This window comes from Stegostoma tigrinum, chromosome 25 (genome assembly GCF_030684315.1).
Source record: "Stegostoma tigrinum isolate sSteTig4 chromosome 25, sSteTig4.hap1, whole genome shotgun sequence".
Taxonomy (NCBI): domain Eukaryota; kingdom Metazoa; phylum Chordata; class Chondrichthyes; order Orectolobiformes; family Stegostomatidae; genus Stegostoma; species Stegostoma tigrinum.
Genome location: NC_081378.1, coordinates 2,925,127 through 2,945,673, shown reverse-complemented (window position 1 = coordinate 2,945,673; position 20,547 = coordinate 2,925,127). Strand labels below are relative to the sequence as shown.

Sequence of the window (20,547 nt, the reverse complement as noted above, 5' to 3'; positions counted from 1 at the left end):
ACTGGCCTACATGTGACTCCAGACCCATAGCAATATGGCTGACTGTCAAATGCCCTGTGAAATGATCCTGAAAGCCTCTCAGTTATAAAGTTACAGAGTCATAGAGCTGTACAGCACAGAAACAGATCCTTTGGTCCAACCCATCCATGCCAACCAGTTATCCTAAATAAATCTAGTTCCATTTGCCAGCATTTGGCCCATATCCCTGTAAACCCTTCCTATTTATATACCCTTCAAGATGTCTTTTAAATGTTGTACCAGCCTCCACCACTACCTCTGGCAGTTCATTTCATACATGCATCACCCTCTGTGTGAAAAAGGTTGCCCCTTAGTTTCTTTTTAAATTTTTCCCCTCTCACCTTAAACTAATGCCCTCTAGTTTTGAACTCCCCTACCCTGGGGAAAAGGTCTTGGCTATTCACCCTACCCATGCCTCTCACGATTTTATAAACTTCTATAGGGTCACCCTTCGTCCTCCAACACTCCAGGGAAAATAGCCCCAGTCTATTCAGCCTCTCCCTGTAGCTCAAGCCCTTGAACCCTGGCAACATCCTTGTATATCTTTTCTGAACACTTTCAAGTTTCACAACATCCTCCCTATAGTAGGGAGACCAGGATTGACTGCAGAATTCCAAAGGTGGCTTCACTAATGTCCTGTAGAGCCAAAACATGACCTTCCAACTCCTATACTGACCAATAAAGGCAAACATATCTTCTTCACTATCCTATCTACCTGTGACTCCACTTTTAAAGAATTATGAACCAGCACTCCAAGCTCTCTTTGTTCAGTAACACTCCCCAGGACCTTACCATTAAGTGTATAAGCCCTGCCCTGATCTGCCTTTCCAAAACGCAGCACCTCACATTGTATCAAAACCCTACAAAAGACTAAAATAAAATTGAAATTACCTCACGCTCCAGGTGAAGAAGGCAGCTCACTACCACCTTCTCAAGAGTAATTGCAGCTAGGCAATAAATGATAATACCCACACCCCAAGAAGGAGTAACAAGAAGTGGTGAATTCTATTTGTATGCACAATGTTGGTATTTTGTGTCGGAGGTTTGGATGATTCAACCCTTTAACTGTGAATAACTCACCATGAGAACAAAAAGTTGTTGGAAAATAATGGAGAGGTGTCTCCGTTACAAAGAAAGGTGAAGTGAATTGTTCAGTATTTGATACTCCATCTACAAGCTCAGACACTGTTTGGGTAATCATGCACAAAAGGGAAAGGGCACAGATTTCAGTGAATACATAACTCCCAATTGCCATGACTCAGAATAGTGTGATATAGAGTTGTACAAATTCGAAGCTCACGGATTTAATTACTATACTTTACTGAGTTATCTGACCTCAGTAGGAGTTGCAATAGAGGGAGACAATTGAGCTCTGGTGACCCAGGACTCATGTGTTCCCACTACTCTGTAATGTATTGATCTTGTAAAATCCCTCGGTTCACCACTTTAACAAATGGAATAACACCTACATTTACATGTCAAACAAAGGAAATGTATAAAAATGTACTGATATATTAGTCACTGTTGTCATGCTGTGATTTTAAAGCATTTGTTCCCACTTCAGGTACAGTTCACGCACACTTCCTCCACCTAAACCAGGCAGTTAACCACACTGGGCAAGTGGAGCGAACTGCTCTCCATTACTGTGGATAACAATTCTGCTTAAACTGGGTCACAGGGGCTGTCAGTTTCAAGCAATTTAAGCAGCTGGTTGGAACCACATTCTGTTCACTGCCTTTTGCTTTGCAACATTCTTCAGATGCATTTGCATCACCCACTTAATAAAAGTTAATTTCTGAATGGCATTCATAAATGCAGCACCATTGAAGTGAACCAGAACAAGAATCATTTCATTTATATTGCAGTGCTTAAAGTAGCTTTGAGTAGGATGTAATCCCTCTGTGAATAAATACTGAGTGGCTTCAAGGTGATTTGGGATGAACAAGCAGTAGCAACTCAATCCCTTCTGTTTAGGGCTCTTAGAGAGCGTTACTTTTAACCAGTGTGATTTTAAATGTTATTCCTTTTACCACACTGTATCAGCCATCACATTAAGTGGGATTACTGACTTCATCAGAAAGCACTGATTACAAGCTGATGGAAACTGCCATCAGTTTTTAGAAACAGAAGTTAAGAGTTCATGTATCAGGAACAGTATCTGATTTCCAAGCAACTTATTGGACTCGTAATAACTAATTGTGTATTTTTGCCTTGTCGATCATGAAAAGCTGTTCCACACTGTTTGTACTTGACTTGAGCAGACTATGCTCAACATTCAGGAACCAGGCAGGGATGAAATCAACGTCATACCTCATCAGGCAGAATAATTAAATCATGTTACACCTTTTTGATGAGGTGAACAAATATTGCTACAAATTCTAGGCTAAAGTAGGTTTTTCATTCAGTGGCATCAGTAATTCCTGTGACAGGATTCCATGTCTGTTACCTTTTTGAAATGTATTCACTCTGAATAATATCAACTTCAGCTAAAATACCACCCTGCAGATGTGACAATGTGTCTCTCTTGCCATTCAAACTGGGTATAGTCCAAAGGAAGAGACATGCTGGGCTCCAAACATAGACTCTGTTTCTCTCTCCAGAGTTACTGCCAGCCCTATTGAGTTTTGCCAGCACTTTCTATTTTTATTTTGTACTAGGTAGGTGTGCCACCCAATCTCGCAGTCGGCTCAATATTTTTCTGTAGTGAGAAAGGCTGGAACAAAGTATAAAACTGTTTTGATTTTTTTTAGTGAACATTGCAGTGCAGCGTTTTTGCTTACTCACCGAACTCAATCAATACAACTTTTCTTCCTGTAAATAATATTAAAAAAATCTGTTTCTGAGTAGCAAGGACAAAGTCTTGCTAATGTTAAAGAGGTGGTGGTAGTGTGGGAATCATATTGCTGGGCCAATAATCCAGAACCTCAGGTTAATGGTCTGGTGACAGGGGGCTGAATCCCAATTGGGCAGGGATTGGTGAGATTTGAATTCAATAAAAAGATTTGGAATTGATGGTAGCTATGTGTTGAAACGAATCAGATTCACTCATGTCCTTTAGGGATTGAAATCTGCTGCCCTTAGCTTGCCTGGCGTACATGCGGCTCCAAACTCACAGCAATGTGGTTGACCCTTAACAACACTCTGATCGGCCCTAATAAGCCGCACGGTTCATGGTTAATTAAGGAAAGGCAATAAATGCTGGCCTAGTCAGCGAATTAATGAAGTTTTAAAAATGGGTGTGGGGTTTCCATTGACCATGTTTGAAATATCACTTCAGAAAAACTTTTTTCTGAAGAAAGGTCCAGACCCGAAACATCAGCCTTCCTGCTCCTCTGATGCTGCCTGGCCTGCTGTGTTCATCCAGCTCTTCACCTTGTTATCTCAGATTCTCCAGCATCTGCAGTTCCCATTATCTCTGACCACAAATCTGTTTTGCTGTAAACATTTCTTTTGGGTTGTGAGGAAGAAAGGCCAAACTTCAGTCTTTTGACCCATTTAGTAGAAGAAATGACACGTAAAATATGAAATCAAACTCGGGCTAAATGTCTCACCTGAATGAGTTTCCTTCCTCTAGAATACATTCCAAAGTTGAAGTGCAAATAGGAAGTTTTCTTTAATGAAAATTTTCTGAATCTCAGTGGAAGCAGGTTGTAGAAGAAATAATGCTCCTGACCCAAAACCCATCACCTCAGCTGTTATGTTCCTATCGTCAAATAGTCTTGTCTGCTTATTTTGAGGGAACATTTGTCAGCTAGAAACATAGACTTTAACAAATGGCGGTAGTGAGGGAAGGTTGCTGGAAACGCATGAAGCTAATAAAAGATATTTGGAAAATTTTGAGGAGTTAAGCACTATGTCATCGAATGCCCCATTTGTAACTCTATGGTAAAACACAGAAATCAGGATGGTCTGGGATACAATTAAGGAAATTAGCACAGACAGAGATGAGGTTCTGAGTGGTCTTACAGTCCTAAAAGTAGATAAATCTCCAGGAGTGGTGAAAATATACCCAGGCTGTTGAGTGAGGCAGGGGACGGAATAACAAGGGCACTACCAATAAATTTCAATTCCTCTCTGGCAGCAGGAGAGCTGCTAGAGGGCTGGAAGACAGCCAAAGTGTTTCTGCTCTTCAAGAAGAGAATGAGGGTAAACCAAGAAACTACAGACTGGCCAGTCTAACCTTGTTGATGGGGAAACTATTGGAAGCAATTCTGAGGGACAAAATTAATCTGTTTTTGGAGAGGCAGGAATTAATCAAGAACAGTCAGCATGGTTTTGTTAAGGGGGGGTTACGTCTGACCAACTTGATTGAATTTTTCGAACAGGTGGCCAGGTGAGTAGATGAGGGCGGTGCATTAAATGTCATCTATATGGAATTCAGCAAAGCTTTTGATAAGGCCCCATATGGCAGACTGATAGGAAAAGTGGGAGCCCACGGGATCCAAGGAAATTTGCCAAATTTGCTTGGTATGGCAACTGCTCTGCCCCAGACCGTAAGAAACTACAGCAGGTGGTGTGCACAGCCCAGACCCTCACGGGAGCCAACCTTCCATCCATAGTCTCCATTTATGTGGCTCGCTGCCACAGAAAGGCTCCCAACACCATCAAAGACCCATCGCATCCTGGTAATGATCCCCTACAATCTCTTCCGTCAGGTCGAAGATACAGAAGCTTGAACACATGCACCAGCAGGTTCAGGAACAGCTTCTTCCCAGCAATTATTAGACTGATGAATGTATTCTAGCCTCAAATAACACTGATCTCGCTAACATTGATCTCACCTAGTGCACACCCAGTACAATGTAACCTGTATCCCTCAAAGTCTTTTTGATCTGTACATCCTTGCTTGCTATGATCTGCCTCTACTGCCGAAAAACAAAATTTTTCACTGTACCTTGGACAATCAATCAATCAAATTGGGTTCACAATTGGCTGAGTGGCAGGAAGCAGAGGTTGATGGTTAAGGGGCGTTTTTTCCAACTGGAAGCCTGTGTCCAGGGGGGTCCCACAGGAGTCATTGTTGGGGCTCTTGCTGTTCGTGGTTTAGGTTGATGATTTAGATTTGAATGTAGGAGGGTTGATCAGTAAGTTCACATATGAAACAAATGTTGGTGTCGTGGTTTACAGTTAAGGGAGAATATCAGGCTAAAAGAGAATACAGATGGGCTGGTCAGTGGCAAATGTAATTCAATCTGGATAAAGGTGAGAAGATGCACTTGGGCAGAACAAACAAGGCAAGGGAATACTTAAACAGTAGGACACTGGGAAATATCAATGATCAGAGGGATCTCTGGGCGCATATAACTGTTCTCTTCAGTTATCAAGACCAGTAGATGAAGTGGCTAAGAAAGCATATGGTTTCTTATATTTAGACAAGGCATAAAGTCTAACAGGAGGGAGGTGATGCTGGAACTGCAAACAAAAACATAGGTTAGGCCACAGCTACAGTATTATGAGCAGTTCTGGAGTCTAGCAATTGCATCGGAGAGAATGGAGAGGAGATTTACCAAGATGTTGCTTGGACTGGAAAGTTGGCTCCACATTTGTTTGTCATTTATAAACAACTTGGATGAGAATTTAGGAGGCATGGTTAGTAAGTTTGCAGATGACACCGAAATTAGTAGTATAGTCGACAGTGAAGAAGATTATCTAAGATTACAACGGGATCTTGATCAATGGGCCAATGGGATGAGGAGTGCCAGATGTAGATTAATTTGAATAAATGTGAGGTATCGTGTTTTGGTAAAACAAATGAGGGCAGGACTAATACTGGTTAATGGTAGGGTCCTGGGTAGTGTTGTTGAACAGAGAGACCTCAGGGTTTGGGTATATAGTTCTTCGAAAGTTGCATCACAGGTAAACAAGGTGTTTAAGAAGGTGTTTAGCATGCTTGGCTTTATTGAGGATAGGAGCTGGGACATCATGTGGAGGTTGTACAGGACGTTGGTGAGACCACTTTTGGAGTACTGTGTACAGTTCTAGTCACCCTGCTAGAGGAAGGATGTTACTAAATTGGAGAGGGTTCAGAAAAGATTTACCAGAATATTGCCGGGCATGGAGAGTTTGGGTTATAAGGAGAGACTGGATAGGCTGGGGCATTTTTTTACTGGAACATAGGAGTTTAAGCGATGCCCTTAGAATTTTATAAAATCATGAAGGGCATAGATAAGGTAAATAGCAACAGTCTTTTCCCTAGGTTGTGAGAGTCCAACACTAGAGGGCATATTTTTAAGTTGCGAGGAGAAAGATTTAAAAGGGACTGAAGGGACAACTTTTTTACACAGCGGGTGGTTTGTAGTGGAATGAACCACCCGAGGAAGTGGTAGATTCAGGTACAATTACAACATGTAAGAGACATTTGGACAGATATATGAATAGGAAAGGTTTAGATGGATATGGGCCAAATGCAAACAAATGGGACTAGTTTAGTTTGGGAAACTTGGTCGACATGCATGAGTTGGATTGAAGAGTCTGTTTCTGTGCTGTATGGCCCAATGAATCTTTAAGAAAGATTGGGCAGATTGAGGTTGTTTTCCTTGTATCTGAAGAGACTGCGAGGGGACATGATTGAGATGTATAAAATGTTGAGGGGTGTAGAAGGGTAGATAGGAAGGAATGTCTCCCCTTGATGGAGGGATCAGTGGACAGGATGCATTGCTTTGAGGTAAGGGGCAGGAAGTTTAGTGGGAATGTGTGGAAAAATGTTTTCACCCAGAGGGTGGTGGGTATCTGGAACTCTGCCTGTAAGGATGGGAGAGGCAGAAACCCTCATCACATTGACAAAGTATTTAGGTGTGCACTTGCAAAGACGGGGCCCACAAGGATATGGGCCAAGAGCTAGAAAACAACCTCTGCAGTATGGAAGCAAGCTATTTGGCCCATTGAATCCACACTGGCCCTCCAAAGAGCATCCCACCCAGTGACACTCTCATACACAATAACCCTGTATTTCCCATGGCTACTCCACCTCGCCTGCTTCTTTGGACTGTGGGAGGAAACTGGAGCACCCAGAGGAAACCCATACAGACACTGGGAGAATGTGCAAACTCCACACAGATAGTTGCCCGAGAGCAGAATTGAACCTGTGTCCATGCTTTGAGGGAGCAGTGCTAACCACTGAGCCACAGTGCCGCCCCTAAATGGGATTAGAATAGTTAAGTGCTTTTGACGAGCGCAGATGTGATGGGCTGAAGGGCCATTTTCTGTGCTGTAGGTCTGTATAACTCTGAGTCTAAAAACAGATACTTTTTGGACAATACTGTGAGAATGCAGAATGATGCAGAAAGGTAAAAACATCATAGTCATCATTTGGCAAATACATTTAAAATCCATATTCATTTTAAGGTTGAGGTGTAGATCACCGTTGTATACTATCGTGAGGTGGGCAAAACATTTTATGAAATCAGGCTTGTAAACAGAGACGACAAATCCATCAGCATAAAATGTAACACTGGGAGCTGAGGCTACCTTCTAATGTCATTGGAGATATGCAACCAATGGCAAATGTCACAAATTTGACACTAAAAATGAAAGTGCACAGCAGATCAGCCTTTACCTGAAAGGGAAATGTAAGTTTACATCTTGTTGGGGCCTGAAATATCATCTCGGTCTTTAAATGATTTCTGTTTCAGTTAAATACCTATTATAATATTGCCAGTGCTTAGAATTACCAGAAAATCTTCAGATACTGGAGCAGTCCATGTTCACATGCTACAAAGTCTGGGCAAAATCCAGGCTTGGGCTATTAAATGGCAAGTGGTATTCAAGTTAGCATCGCACCAATGCCAAACAATGACCATCTCCAATAAAAACATTCCAACTACTGCCCCTTGAAATTCAATGGTGTTACCATCACTGAATTGCTCATTATGAACATCCAGGACAAAGCAGCCCCCGCTTGATTGGCACCACATCCACAAACATCCCATTCCCTGCACCACCGGCCCTCAGCAGCAGCAGTGTGTACCATCTACAAGGTGCACTGCAGAAATTCACCAAACATCCTCAGGCAGCACCTTCAAGATCCACAAACACTTCCATTGAGAAGGACAAGGGCAGCAGATCCATGGGAACATCACCCCCAGAAAGTTCCCCTCCAAGCCGCACACCATGCTGTTTTGGAAATATTTTGCTGTTCCTTCAGGGTGACTGGATTGAAATCCTGGAATTCCCTCCCCAACAGTATTTCCAGCCTACTTACAGCACAGGGACTACAGTGGTTCAAGAAGGCAGCTCATCACCACCTTCTCAGGGGAAACTAGGGAAGGGCAATAAATACTGGGTGCAGACAGTGACACCTGTACCCCGTGAGTGAATAAAAAGAAATACGAGCGTGATATGTGTTTACTGAACACTTTTAGATCTTAAAACTTGGTGATAATATACAAAGGGCTCATCACTTACCCTATAATCACTGGAAGTCACGTAAAATATAGGCAGAAAGGCAAGCCAGATGATGCATGTTGTGTACATGGTAAATCCAATAAATTTTGCTTCATTGAAATTTTCCGGACATTTTCTAGTCTTAAAGGCATAGACAGTACATAGGGTCACCAGCACAACATCATATGTCAGAGACATTAGCATACTGGAGTCCTTTACGTTACATTTCAAAATGACTGTCTCTCTTTTCTCAGGGACAGTGTATCTTCTTGTACCAGGAGCCTCCAGCATGAGCCAGACTGAGACAATGATAATCTGAACGGAGATGAGGCTCAGACAGATGAAGACTTGGGAACTAGGGCTGATGAACCTGGGTCTCTGAGCCCCGTCCTTCACACCATTAAATATCCTGGCAATGCGGTTGGTCTTGGTAAGCAGCGCTGCGTAGCACACAGCAAATGAAGTGCCAAGTCCCATTCGGCGCAAGGTGCATATCGCAGGCGAGGGTTTCGCGATGAAGAAAAAGGTCATGCAGTAGGAAAAGAAGACTCCGAACAACAAAATGTAGCAGAGCTCACGCCCTGAGGCTTTGATAAGAGGTGTGTTGTTGTGCTTTACAAAGATAGTGGCCACCATCAGTGTAGTAACAATCCCAGCACAAGAGATGGTGATTGGTCCTACAGCCCAGACATCTCCCCATCGGATATACTCCTCTGGTAAGTCATAGCAACCTGTGAGGTCCTCATTGGGCCATCTGCCTGGCCCACAGTCCTTGCATGTGAACTCATCCTCCAGGTACGCATAAGGGTCACAGGGCACACAGATCCAGCAGCACACATCTCCTGGTTGCATGTTCTTGATCTCATTCCGGGCACAGGGGTCACTGCACTGCGATGTGGGGATGTGGCGTCTGGGCCAGTGAATCAGGGCCGTGTTGAGAGACAAGGACTTTGCCCACTGGCCAACCTTGATGTAAGTGTATTTTCCTGCAATCTTCTGGAAGTTGAAGACATTGTAACGACCAATCCCATCTCCATTCTCATCGAATTTGACTTCACTATCCATATCACTGGGTGGATGGAATGGGGCTGCAAAATAAAGACATTAGAAAGTTCAATCTGTATGATGGATCTTATAAACAGCAATTGTTCAAAGGTAAAGTTGCTGGGGAAGCTCAGCAGGTCTGGCAGCATTTGTGAAGGAGAAAACAGAGTTAATGTTTTGGGTCTGGTGACCCTTCCTCAGAACAGAACCCGAAATGTTAACTCTGTTTTCTCCTCCACAGATGCCGCCAGACCTGCTGAGCTTTTCCAGCAACTTTGTTTTTGTTCCTGATTTACAGCATCCGCAGTTCTTTTGGTTTTTAGTTGTTCAAAGATAGTGGGGAAACTAACTGCACAAGTATCAGGATGTCATGTTGCAACTCTATAAAACTTTGGTTCGGCCACATTTAGAGTATTGTATTCAATTCTGGCTCCCACATTACAGGAAGGATGTGGAAGTTATTGAGAGGGTGCAGAAGAGGTTTATCAGGATGTTGCCTGGATTAGAGGGTATGAGCTCTAAGGAGAGGCTAGAAAGACTCAGGTTGTTTTCTCTGGAGCAGCAGACACTGAGGGGAGACTTAGTGGAAGTTTCTGACAGTCAGAATCTTTCCCCAGAGTTAAAATGTCTAAAACTAGGAGGCATGCATATAAGGTGAGAGTGGGAAAGTTCAAAGGAGATGAAAAGAGGGGCAAGATTTTTACATAGAGAGTGGTAAGGGTTTGGAACGTGCTACGAGGGGCAGCAGTGGAGGCTGATATGATAGGGACATGGGGCTTTTAGATGAGCACATGAGTATGCATGGAATGGAGGGATATGGACCAAGGGCAAGCACAGGGGATTAGTTTAATTTTGCATCATGTTTGGCACAACAGTCTGGGTTGAAGGGCCCGTCCTTGTGCTGTACTTTTCTATTTTCTACATACACACACAGCCTAAATTCCATTTTGTCCCTGTTTTGGATTTTATAGTCACTCTGTCAACTCACCAACTAGCCGCAAAGCTTTATTCCATCTGTAGTTTGCTGGTTAGTTTTTGTTCACATTTTTATTAAATAGCAAAAATACCATTGTCTGCCTTTCTGCATTTGCCCACAGTACCAGCTCTCATACCCAGCAGAGAGTAGGAGCTTGTTTGATAGGTGCCTCCTATTTTTCCTGGAATACTCTTGTGTGTCAGAGTCACTCTAATTCCGTCTTTAACTAGCACCTCCTGAGCTTCCTTCAGCTGTTGCAAAAAATCCTGCCACCTTCCAAATCACTGAATGATGAAAGTGCGGAAAGGTGGGGATGGGACGATGGGTTTGCTGGATTTGGAAGTTGTGCGTAATGATTTCTAACGCAGCGACAAGTAGTCCCAAGGTAAAGTGAGCAGTTCTTGCTCTGAAGAAGCTTATGATCATTGAAGTCTGATTTCTCTCAGGTAAGAAATGTTATATCAATTGATTATGTGTTTTTTATGCCATTCTGTCCTCATTAATTTCTAACTGCTTCTTGGCTTTGGATCTCTGATAGATTTTCAGCTGAGTCGCAAAAGAAACACAGAACTGCAGCTGCGCAGAAACAGATTGTCCAGCCCACCATCTCTGCATCGCCTCTCCAAAAGTACATCACGATATAATGCCGTTCCCCTCCCTTTTGCCCCATACCCTTGCACATTGATTCAGTTTAAATAATCTCCTAATGGTGTCTCGACTGGTGACGAGGGAAAACGTTGCACTGGAACCCCAAATGGACAGGGCAGAATCAAGACATTGCACATTGTCATTCTCCATGCTGTGCTGTTGGAGCTCTGCTCTGACAGGTCATGAGGGAGATGGTTTTCAGCATCAAAGACTCTTTCACTGGGGGGAATGAAGCACCATTTATACAGACAAACTCCACAGGAGAGAGAGGAGATGGAGTCCATTAAAGGTTGCATGGATGGCAGGCGGCCCTCAAACTGAATGCAACAAAAATGAAGTTCCTCTTCGGATTTGAGTGCGACGGTGAGTATTGGTGACCATGAGGGAGGTGGAGTGCGTGGTAAGAAGGACAGAAGGGGGAACAGGGGAGTTGGCGAGAGTGGCAGGGACAGGGAATTGGTGAGAGTGGGGTGAGGGGACGTGGTGAGCTTCAGAGTGGGGTTTGGGCATTCAGACCATAACATCAAGGCATGGCAGTGATTGAGGGTTATACCAAAACATGTAACAACTTCGGGCTGCAAGGTGGCTCAGTGGTTAGCAGTGCTGCCACACAGCACTAGGGACCTGGGTTCAATTCCGGTCTGTGGCTGTGTGGAGTTTGCACATTCTCCCTGTGCCTGTGTGAGTTTCTTCCAGATGCCCCAATTCCTCCCACAGTCTAAAGGTGTGCAAGTTAGGCAAATTGGTGATGGGAAATGCCAGGTTACAGGAACAGCATAAGTCTGGGTGGGATGCCTTTCAGAGGGTCTGTGTGGATTGGATGGGCTGAATGGCCCGCTTCCACACTGTAGGGGTTCTATAATTATCACAGCCAATAAAATTATGCAGCTGAGTCTCCAACTCAATTTCGTGCAGGGTTTCCTTGAAACACAGTGTAAATGTTGTCACTTTAAACATTGGGACAAACAGCCAGATTAAGGGATTAAGGGACATTCTGTTAAAGTATGAGCCAGTGGGTCACCCTGGTTTGTGTGCAGTGTCCACGATCAGTGGGAAGATTGAGAATGGTCCACCCCTACCTCCAAGTTTATTCACTGCCTGGTACTCAATGTAATGATGTTTTTAGAATTGCCTGGGAACAAATCACCATGAGGGAGAAGAAAGACATGTGGCACATGAACATTGAATTAGGAAGTTAGTTTCTATGCTGTAATCAAACTGAGTTGTTAGAAATGTGAGGCAGTAAATGCTGAGAAAATGGGAAACGAGTGAAGTCAGACTCTTGTGGAGTGGCCCAAAGTCACATTTCAGTGGAACGTCGAGATGGATATTGCGAACAGTGAAGCATGTGCAAGGCAGTTTCTATAGTAACAGAAATTGCACAAATATCTCAGCAGGCCTGGTAGAAATCAGAGTTAACATTTTCGGTCCAGTGACCCATCTTCAGAACTTCTCTGAAGAAGGGTGACTGGGCTCAAAAATTTAACTCTGTTTCTCTCTCCACAGATGCTGCCAGATCTGCTGAGCTTTTCCAGCAATTTCTGTTTTGGTCTCTGATTTCCAGCATCCACAGATCTTTCCATTTTCCATTCTCTTTAGTGCCTGATTATATCTCAGGTTACAGTTTGTGTAGATGTGACACATACAGCTATTGGTGACTGTTACATTTAACAACAAACACCAGGCATTGATACAATGCAAGAGGAATCAAGGAAATACAAACTCACTGATCTCCAGGAGTAATCAACAATAACACATTATTAGATCTCTTCTATGACAGTCGGGGATTCAAGGGTTATAGGGATATTGTAGGATGTGATGCCTATCAGATCAGTCATGAATGGCAGAGCAGGCTTAAGGAACCAAACGGCGTACTCTTGTATGATCCGATGGCATTTTGACTCATAAATGTGGCTCACTAATCTTTTTTACTGCCTCTTCTGCTGTGCTGCCGATATAGTGAAAGCACTGACTGTGAAAATTAGATTTGGAGTTTTAATGTAGAAGACCAGACCCTAATTTGGAGATTGAGAAGACATTTTGCTTATAGTAAGCAGGTGCTCCAGGGGCTAATGTAAGGCCCTGTGCCCTGGGATGTCAGAGTACTGCTAATAATGAGAGTTACATTCCACTTAGACAGTCTGTAAATTCTCAAGTAAAACCTGTTTTGATCGATAGGCCTGCTTTTTGCTGGTCTTTCCATTTTTACAGGTTGTAAGCACATGTTAATAAAGTGCTGATCTGTCCATGTTTTCCCAATTGGAGAAAGCTACAGCTTTTCTAGCAATGATCATAAAGTGCTAATAATATCCATATTCTAGACATTGAAATGAAAACAAAGTTTAACTAACTATTGGGAGTTGAAATCACTACAATAACTATAGGTGGCACCCAGAGCTTACGATATTGAATACAGCAAAAAGTACATTCCAAAAAATTACGCAACCTCGTGTAAAAAGACAACTGCAGAATGTAGTGAGATGATGTGCGTGCACCCATAAGGAACACATGTTAAATTACTGTCAGTCACTACCCACCTCAATAGGATATGAAGTGTTAGTCTCCTGACTCGTTAGTTAGGCTGAAGCAGCAGTGGTAGCATTCAGATATACCACACACAGTGCCCCAGTGAACATTATCGGCACAAAATCTTGTCTACATTTAAAGACCTTGCATTGCTACTTCACAATTCTGTAACCACTCCAGGAAAAAGAGGTAAGGGTGGTCCCAATGACAAGTCGGGGAGGAGGGTGCTCACAATCTAAGAATACAGAGTAGGCCATGTCAGACTCAGAGGGTGAGGAATGTCTTCACCCAGAGAGCTGTGAGCCAGTGGAATTCTCTGCCACAGAAAGCAGTTGAGGCCAAAACATTGAATGTTTTCAAGAAGGGATTAGATTAATTTCTTAGGGCTAAAGGGATCAAATAGTATGGGGAGAAAATGGGAACAAGGGACTGAGATGGATGACCAGCTACGATCATATAGAATGGTGGAGCAGATTTGAAGGGCCAAATAGCCTGACGTTTAGGCCCGAAACATCAGCCTTCCTGCTCCTCTGATGCTGCTTGGCCTGTTGTGTTCCTCCAGCTCTGCACCTTGTTATCTCATATTCTTCAGCATCTGCAGTTCCTATTATCTCTGAAGCAGTTTTAACACCCCTTTCTACTCCTGCTCCTGTTTTCTATATTTCTATGTTTATCAGTGGCTGTCCGGGACATTCACATCTGAGTGAAGAACCTAATATAAAATAGCTTCCAGGTTTTTGAAAACCACAATGGCCTGAAGTAAGATGAGTTGGAAAGCAGGATCTCTGATAAGAATAGCTGAGTTGAATATTTGCAATGTTTTTATATCATATACAGCACACCGTTTTAGTAATACAGCTTAAAAGCATCTCTTTGTTCTAAAATTTCCTGTTATGATCTCTGCAGAGATACATTTAAACAAGAGATTTGAATTTCCAGTGACCAACTTAAAGGAATTGTATGACAAGGTTTGAAGTTTTAATGCTTTTACTATAACAAATCAACTAATACTTTAAAGTGCAGACATGAGTGCTGGAGAATTCTTGAACTGACTACCAGCAGTAAGGCCCATTCTAGAAATGCCTGCTCCTGGTGATGCCAGGACAAATTTTCGAGAGTTTCCAGATGGCCATTTGGTCCATCTCTCCTACCAAAGACCATTCTTCATATAGCATTCTTCCTGGTAGCTCACAGAGTATTCATGGCTTTTCCCTTTCTGCTGACGAGACCAATGGCTTTCTCTCTCTGTGAGGCCTCTCTGTCCACAGTCAGACCAGTCAGTTGTTGTTTTTCTTTCAGGTGTGAATATAGGGACGGGCAATAAAAATTCTGGCCAGCCAATGATGTCCACTTCCCACAAATGAATAAAACAAAATATTTTACATCTTGCTCTCTGTAAGTCTCACCCGGGCCTGAATCACAGGGTTGTTATGGGGTGAACTCAGAGCAAATCACATCACTCTCTTCACTATTCCATTATATGTCGAATTGAAGAGGCAGTCCAAGACAAAATCATTGCATGAAGCCTTGTACACACCAATATTGACCTGAAACTGAGGGATTGGTACTAAGACAAACAACAGTTTATTTTGTTAATTGCAACTTGTTGTTTCCTGCAGTGGATAAAGATGCAGGTCATTCACTAAAGGATATTGTGCATGGAATTCATTGCATCCATTTCCCTTAAGGAGATTGTCTTCAGAAGACATGAAGTGCTGAATGTAAAGGTGCCACATCTATTTTGTTATGTTAACCTCATATACTTAGACAAATCAATTTCTCTCCACTGCTACCATCAGGTTACTGTCAGGTATTTAAACCATACCATTCGTTATTGGCTGACCTTCTGCAAATTTTGCAGCTGTTCTTCTATAAATGCTGTGACCTGTTAAATTGCTGCCAATAAAGGCATTTTAGAAATAGAGTCAATGGGATCGACTTTTTCTTAACACTTGGTAAACATAAAGAAAAGGAAGCAGAGTCACTCAGTTATCATCCAGTGAGAACAATAAAATAAAAGCCTTGGTTGGTAGGACAGAAAATCATTACTTGAAAATCTTTACTGCCATAGAAAGACCAACAATCTCAAAGAGTTCAAAGTCTGAAAGGAAAACACAACAGGAGGATTAGAATGGCACTTCCACTTATCACAAAAAGCCTTCAAGAAACACACTGACGAGATGAAAGAAAGGCACTGGGCAGACTTTAAGCTGAGCATTGAACAATGCCACCAGTATCTCGGGCTGACTGTGATAGAGTTGGGGATGTCACAGGACTATGTCCGTGTCCTTTGTGACGAGAAGCAATAATCTCACAGCAATGTGCATAAAATATTGCAAAAACCTCATCCAATGGAAAATTGTTAGACTTTAATTGATTTTATACGGCTCAGGGAACTGGCGAGAGCGATGCTGGTCACTGGCAATAACCACATCTTGCTAAACTGAGCTGATAAGTGTGGCTTCTTGCCGACACTGTCTTTGCAAACTCTTCTGGTTTATCGATTAAGTTAATTATCTGGGTACACAACGGCAGTGGGGAATCCCAGCTGATATCTGTGAATAATCAAATTGTGCATACCCTTTGGAGTTTGGATGGTTAGTTTCAGAAGATTCATATTCTTTTACCGGAGTCACAGTAAGTTTGTAGTGATATGTATATCTGCACATTGTGTTGGAAATATAATGAACGAGCATCACCACAAAAGAAAACTCATTGTGTAATTGAAAAATTCCCTTTTTTTCTATTTCTTTGATAAATGAAAACAGATGGACAAGCAGCTTTTCTGCTGCCTCATTGTTGAATATCTACATTATCTAACATCAACAGCTAACTATTGTGACACTTACATTATCAAACAACAACATTTATAACAGCAATTCCAGATTCTGAGTTGAACAGCTGAGATCAATTTGGAAAGTCCAATCACATTAACACCTGCAAAATGTAGGGCAAGTTGTTCAATGTTGTCAATAATTGAGCTTGTTTAAAAGCAGCAAAATCGACTGTTCATCTTTTGCAATCACAAAATATACAGTCACTGGACTTTGTTTAAAGCACTGCAGAAACAGTGTGATAAAACATTCAAGATAATAAAATGTGAGGCTGGATGAACACAGCAGGCCAAGCAGCATCTCAGGAGCACAAAAGCTTTTGTGCTCCTGAGATGCTGCTTGGCAAGCTTTTGTGCTCCTGAGATGCTGCTTGGCCTGCTGTGTTCATCCAGCCTCACATTTTATTATCTTTGATTCTCCATCATCTGCAGTTCCCATTATCACTGATAAAACATTCATTTCCTTTTCTAATACAAATGGGATGGGGGTGCACTGAATTTTTCCTCAGAGATGCTGGTCTCCCCCACCTCAACCCACTGGAGGTCCAGTGAGAATCCTGTGTCAATTTCAACGGATGTGTGTGTGTTTGTGTGTGTGTATGAGTGTAAGCATGAGTTAGAGAGAGAACGGGGGGGTAGGGAGAGAGAGAGTGTGTGTGTGTGTGTGTGTGTGTATGCATGAGCGAGAGAGAGAGAGTGTGTGTGTGTGTGGGTGGGTGCTTGTGTATGAGACAGTCAGTGTGTGACAGAGTGAGAGTGAGAGTTTGTGTGTTTGTGACAGACAGAGAAAGAGAGACTGAGGGAATGTGTGTGTGTGTTTGTGTGTGTGTGTGTGTGTGTGTGTGTGTGTGTGTGTGTGTGTTTTTGTTTGTGTGTGTATGCAAAAGTCTAGAATATAAAAATTAAAAATCCTGTTATTTTCTTGCTCACGTTAAAGTTAAAAGTGTTACAATAAATAGTATTCTTTATTGTTACTGAAGAAATCTGGCATGGTTTATTCTCAATCCTGGAGAGCAGCAAATTGAGATTAGTGATAGTTTCATTAAATCTTCATGTTGTCATATTTTGGGAAGAATGGAGCTTGATTTCGAGCTCAATATCTCCATGGGTCAGGACAAGGGCAAAATCAAAAAGCTAAATGTATTTTTACACTATCCTGAAGACTGTGCCCTTTCTCGGAAAGTCTTTCTTTTTATTCCAAAACCATTACAACATAGAAATTGTTCAATGATTCATAATATTTTTGGTATTTATATCTTTAAATTTCTAAATTGTAAGTTGAATCTAAATTAAAATGGTCACAATTGCACATGATCTGACAATTACACCACATTCAAGTCAACACAAATGTATTTTGGAAGAAAAAGAAAACAATTTTGACATTTGTAAATAAAATCAATTAAAACACTTTTGAGTTCCCGAATCTTTCAAACCACAGTGAGTGCGGTTTAAACAAAAGTCCTTATTTTGCATTCACCTGCAGCAATCAGTCTCTCTTTGTGGCTGAAATGACATTTCTCCATGGCACATTTCTGGATGATGATGATTTATCATGTGGGGATTTTATTTTAATGACATTCAAACTGATATTGAGTCTGTCATCTGTGGAGTATCTGTTGACTCATGGGCTTGGTGTAATGCATCTGGGTCTGTGTGGGGAGTGTAACTATGGAAACTGTCCTCACCACTGGGATAACAAATGTGTGGAATTAGCTTTACTCTGTAGCTGATCATGCTGCAGAACCACAAGACTGTTACAGTACAGGAGAAGGCCATTCGACCCATTGTGCCTGCAATGGTTCTTCAAACGAGCCAATTACCTAGTGCCAATCTCCTGCCTTTTTCCTGTCCCCCTGTACACCAATTCTGTCTGAATAACCATCCAATGCATCAATTGAAAATGCCTCCACTATATTTTCAGGCAGTACATTGCATATCTTACAGTGAGTAGAATGCATCTTTACAAAAAGGAGCTTTATGTAAAAAGACATGTTGGTCTTGTAATGATTGGAATGGTTAGCCAGGTGGACATCATAGAATATGGTTTCCCTGATTAGGGCCGTTAACGTGGTCCAATCAGGGAGCCCTGGCTGACAGATATAAACAGGAGTGTCTGAGGTTCTGCTCACTCTAGGAGCTGGCTCTGAGCTAGTTGTGTCAATGTCATGTACTGTACATGTGTAAACAAAGAGTGACTTGGAGACAGGATGCCAGCTTTCATGGAGTTATTTCACATCTCACATTTGTTTTAAATTTTAAATGAGAACAAATTCCACTGGAGAACAAAGAACAGCACAGCACAGGACATGCCCTTCAGCTGATGGTGTTGTGCCAAACTTTTACCCTAAACCCAAGGTCTATCTAACTGCCACCCCTAACAAAGTTTGATATAATTTTATTAGCTTCATGCATCTAGCCAGCAAAGGAGGGCATAAATATCTGTCTCACCATAGCAGTGAGCTTTTCACTTTGAGGCCATTTAATTAGCCAATTGGCTAAAGAATTGAGTGCAGTACTAGGCAGAAAGGTTAATGTTTAAAAATCAGGGGTCGACCAATTGAAACAGTGATTGGATGAAATGTTTCTCTCAGAGGTCCCAAGTCTTTGGAACTTGGAGGTTTGGACAGATACATGACTAAGAAAGGTTGAGGCAGATATGAGCCAAACGTGGGCAAATGGGACTAGTTTAGTTTGGGAAAATTGGTCGGCATCAATGATTTGGACCGAAGGGTCTGTTTTCGTGCTGTATGACTCTATAACTGAGAGCTGGTGGAAACAGAATCTTAAGGCAGAGGTGGATAGATTCTTATTAAACAAGGGGGTGAAAGGGTTCTTGGGAATGCAGATTCAGGGTTGCAATCAAACCTGGAATCTTACTGAGTGGTAGAGTAGGTTCGATAAGCTGAGTGGCCTATTCTTGCTCCTGATTTGTATGCTAATATGAAACTGTAAGATCATAAATAGAAGATAACAAAGTGTGGAGCTGGATGAATACAGCAGGCCAAGCAGCATCTCAGGAGCACAAAAGCTGATGTTTCGGACCTAGACCCTTCATCAGATGAAGGGCCTAGGCCCGAAACGTCAGCTTTTGTGCTCCTAAGATGCTGCTTGGCCTGCTGCGTTCCTCCAGCTTCACACTTTGTTATCTTGGATTCTCCAGCATCTGCAGTTCCCATTATCACAGGTCATAAATAGAACATTGACTTTGAGCTGTGGCCCAGTGACATTACAGTTCCTAAATTTTCAAAGTCTGATTTTAGATTTGGATATATTAAAAACAAAGGAATTGCTCTTCTATGGATGATCAACCTGTGAGATCAATTAAAACAAATCACAAGTCAGGTTTGACAATATTTATCTTCTTGCAAAATGAAGTTTACATTGAAATTAGCTTCTTGGTTTGTCAGTGGTTTTACAATTTTCCACAGTAGAAAATTTACCATGAGAATGAACAGCCTAAAGAGGAGCAGAATAGTGAGGACTTTTTAATGACATTTACATGTAGTTTAATTATCAGGAAAGGCTTGACAGACTGTGTTTTTTTTCTCTTGAGAAAGGACCCTGAGGAGCAATCTAAAAACGCTGTTTAAAATTCAGAAAGATTTTGTCAGTGGGTACAGAGGAAATGTGGGCAACAGCAAGAATGAGAATCTGATAGTGTAAGAAATTCACCCTGAAACAATAACTGTTGCTTCATCTTTTGTAAATACAGAAGAATGGCACTCATTAATCATGTATCACTTTCCCCCCATTTTCGGTTGTAAAATTGCTAAAGTAATTATTTGTTTATCTATGACTTTCAAAATAAATCCGTTCCTATTGATTGGAATATTTGTAACCAACATTTATTTAGTGGCTTCTTGTGTCAGCCTCTTTATGGAGTAACTGATTATTGATGGAATAGATCTCCTTCCTTTTCTGTGAAATTTGTCTTTTTTTTCTGTCCAAAAATGTTTACAAAAACAATTCTGACTGTAAATCCCAATGTGTGGTGATCACTGACCCTAAGCATTTTCCTATCTTATGGTCAAAGCTGGAGCTAAAGAGAGCACCAGGCCTGTTTTTAATGGATGGTTATAACTGTCCAGAGGGGTTGCAGTGAGAATAAAGTTGAGGCAAA

General features: G+C 41.9%; 1 protein-coding gene across 1 annotated transcript in view; it reads right to left on the bottom strand.

Moving 5' to 3' along the window:
• Positions 1–20,547, bottom strand: part of LOC125463370 (metabotropic glutamate receptor 3) — a 195,970-nt gene that overhangs the window by 11,630 nt on the left and 163,793 nt on the right. Inside the window, exon 5 of the mRNA XM_048554588.1 lies at positions 8,422–9,488. Within this exon, the coding sequence (XP_048410545.1) occupies positions 8,422–9,488 (1,067 nt within the window). The remainder of the gene's footprint in view (positions 1–8,421; positions 9,489–20,547) is intronic.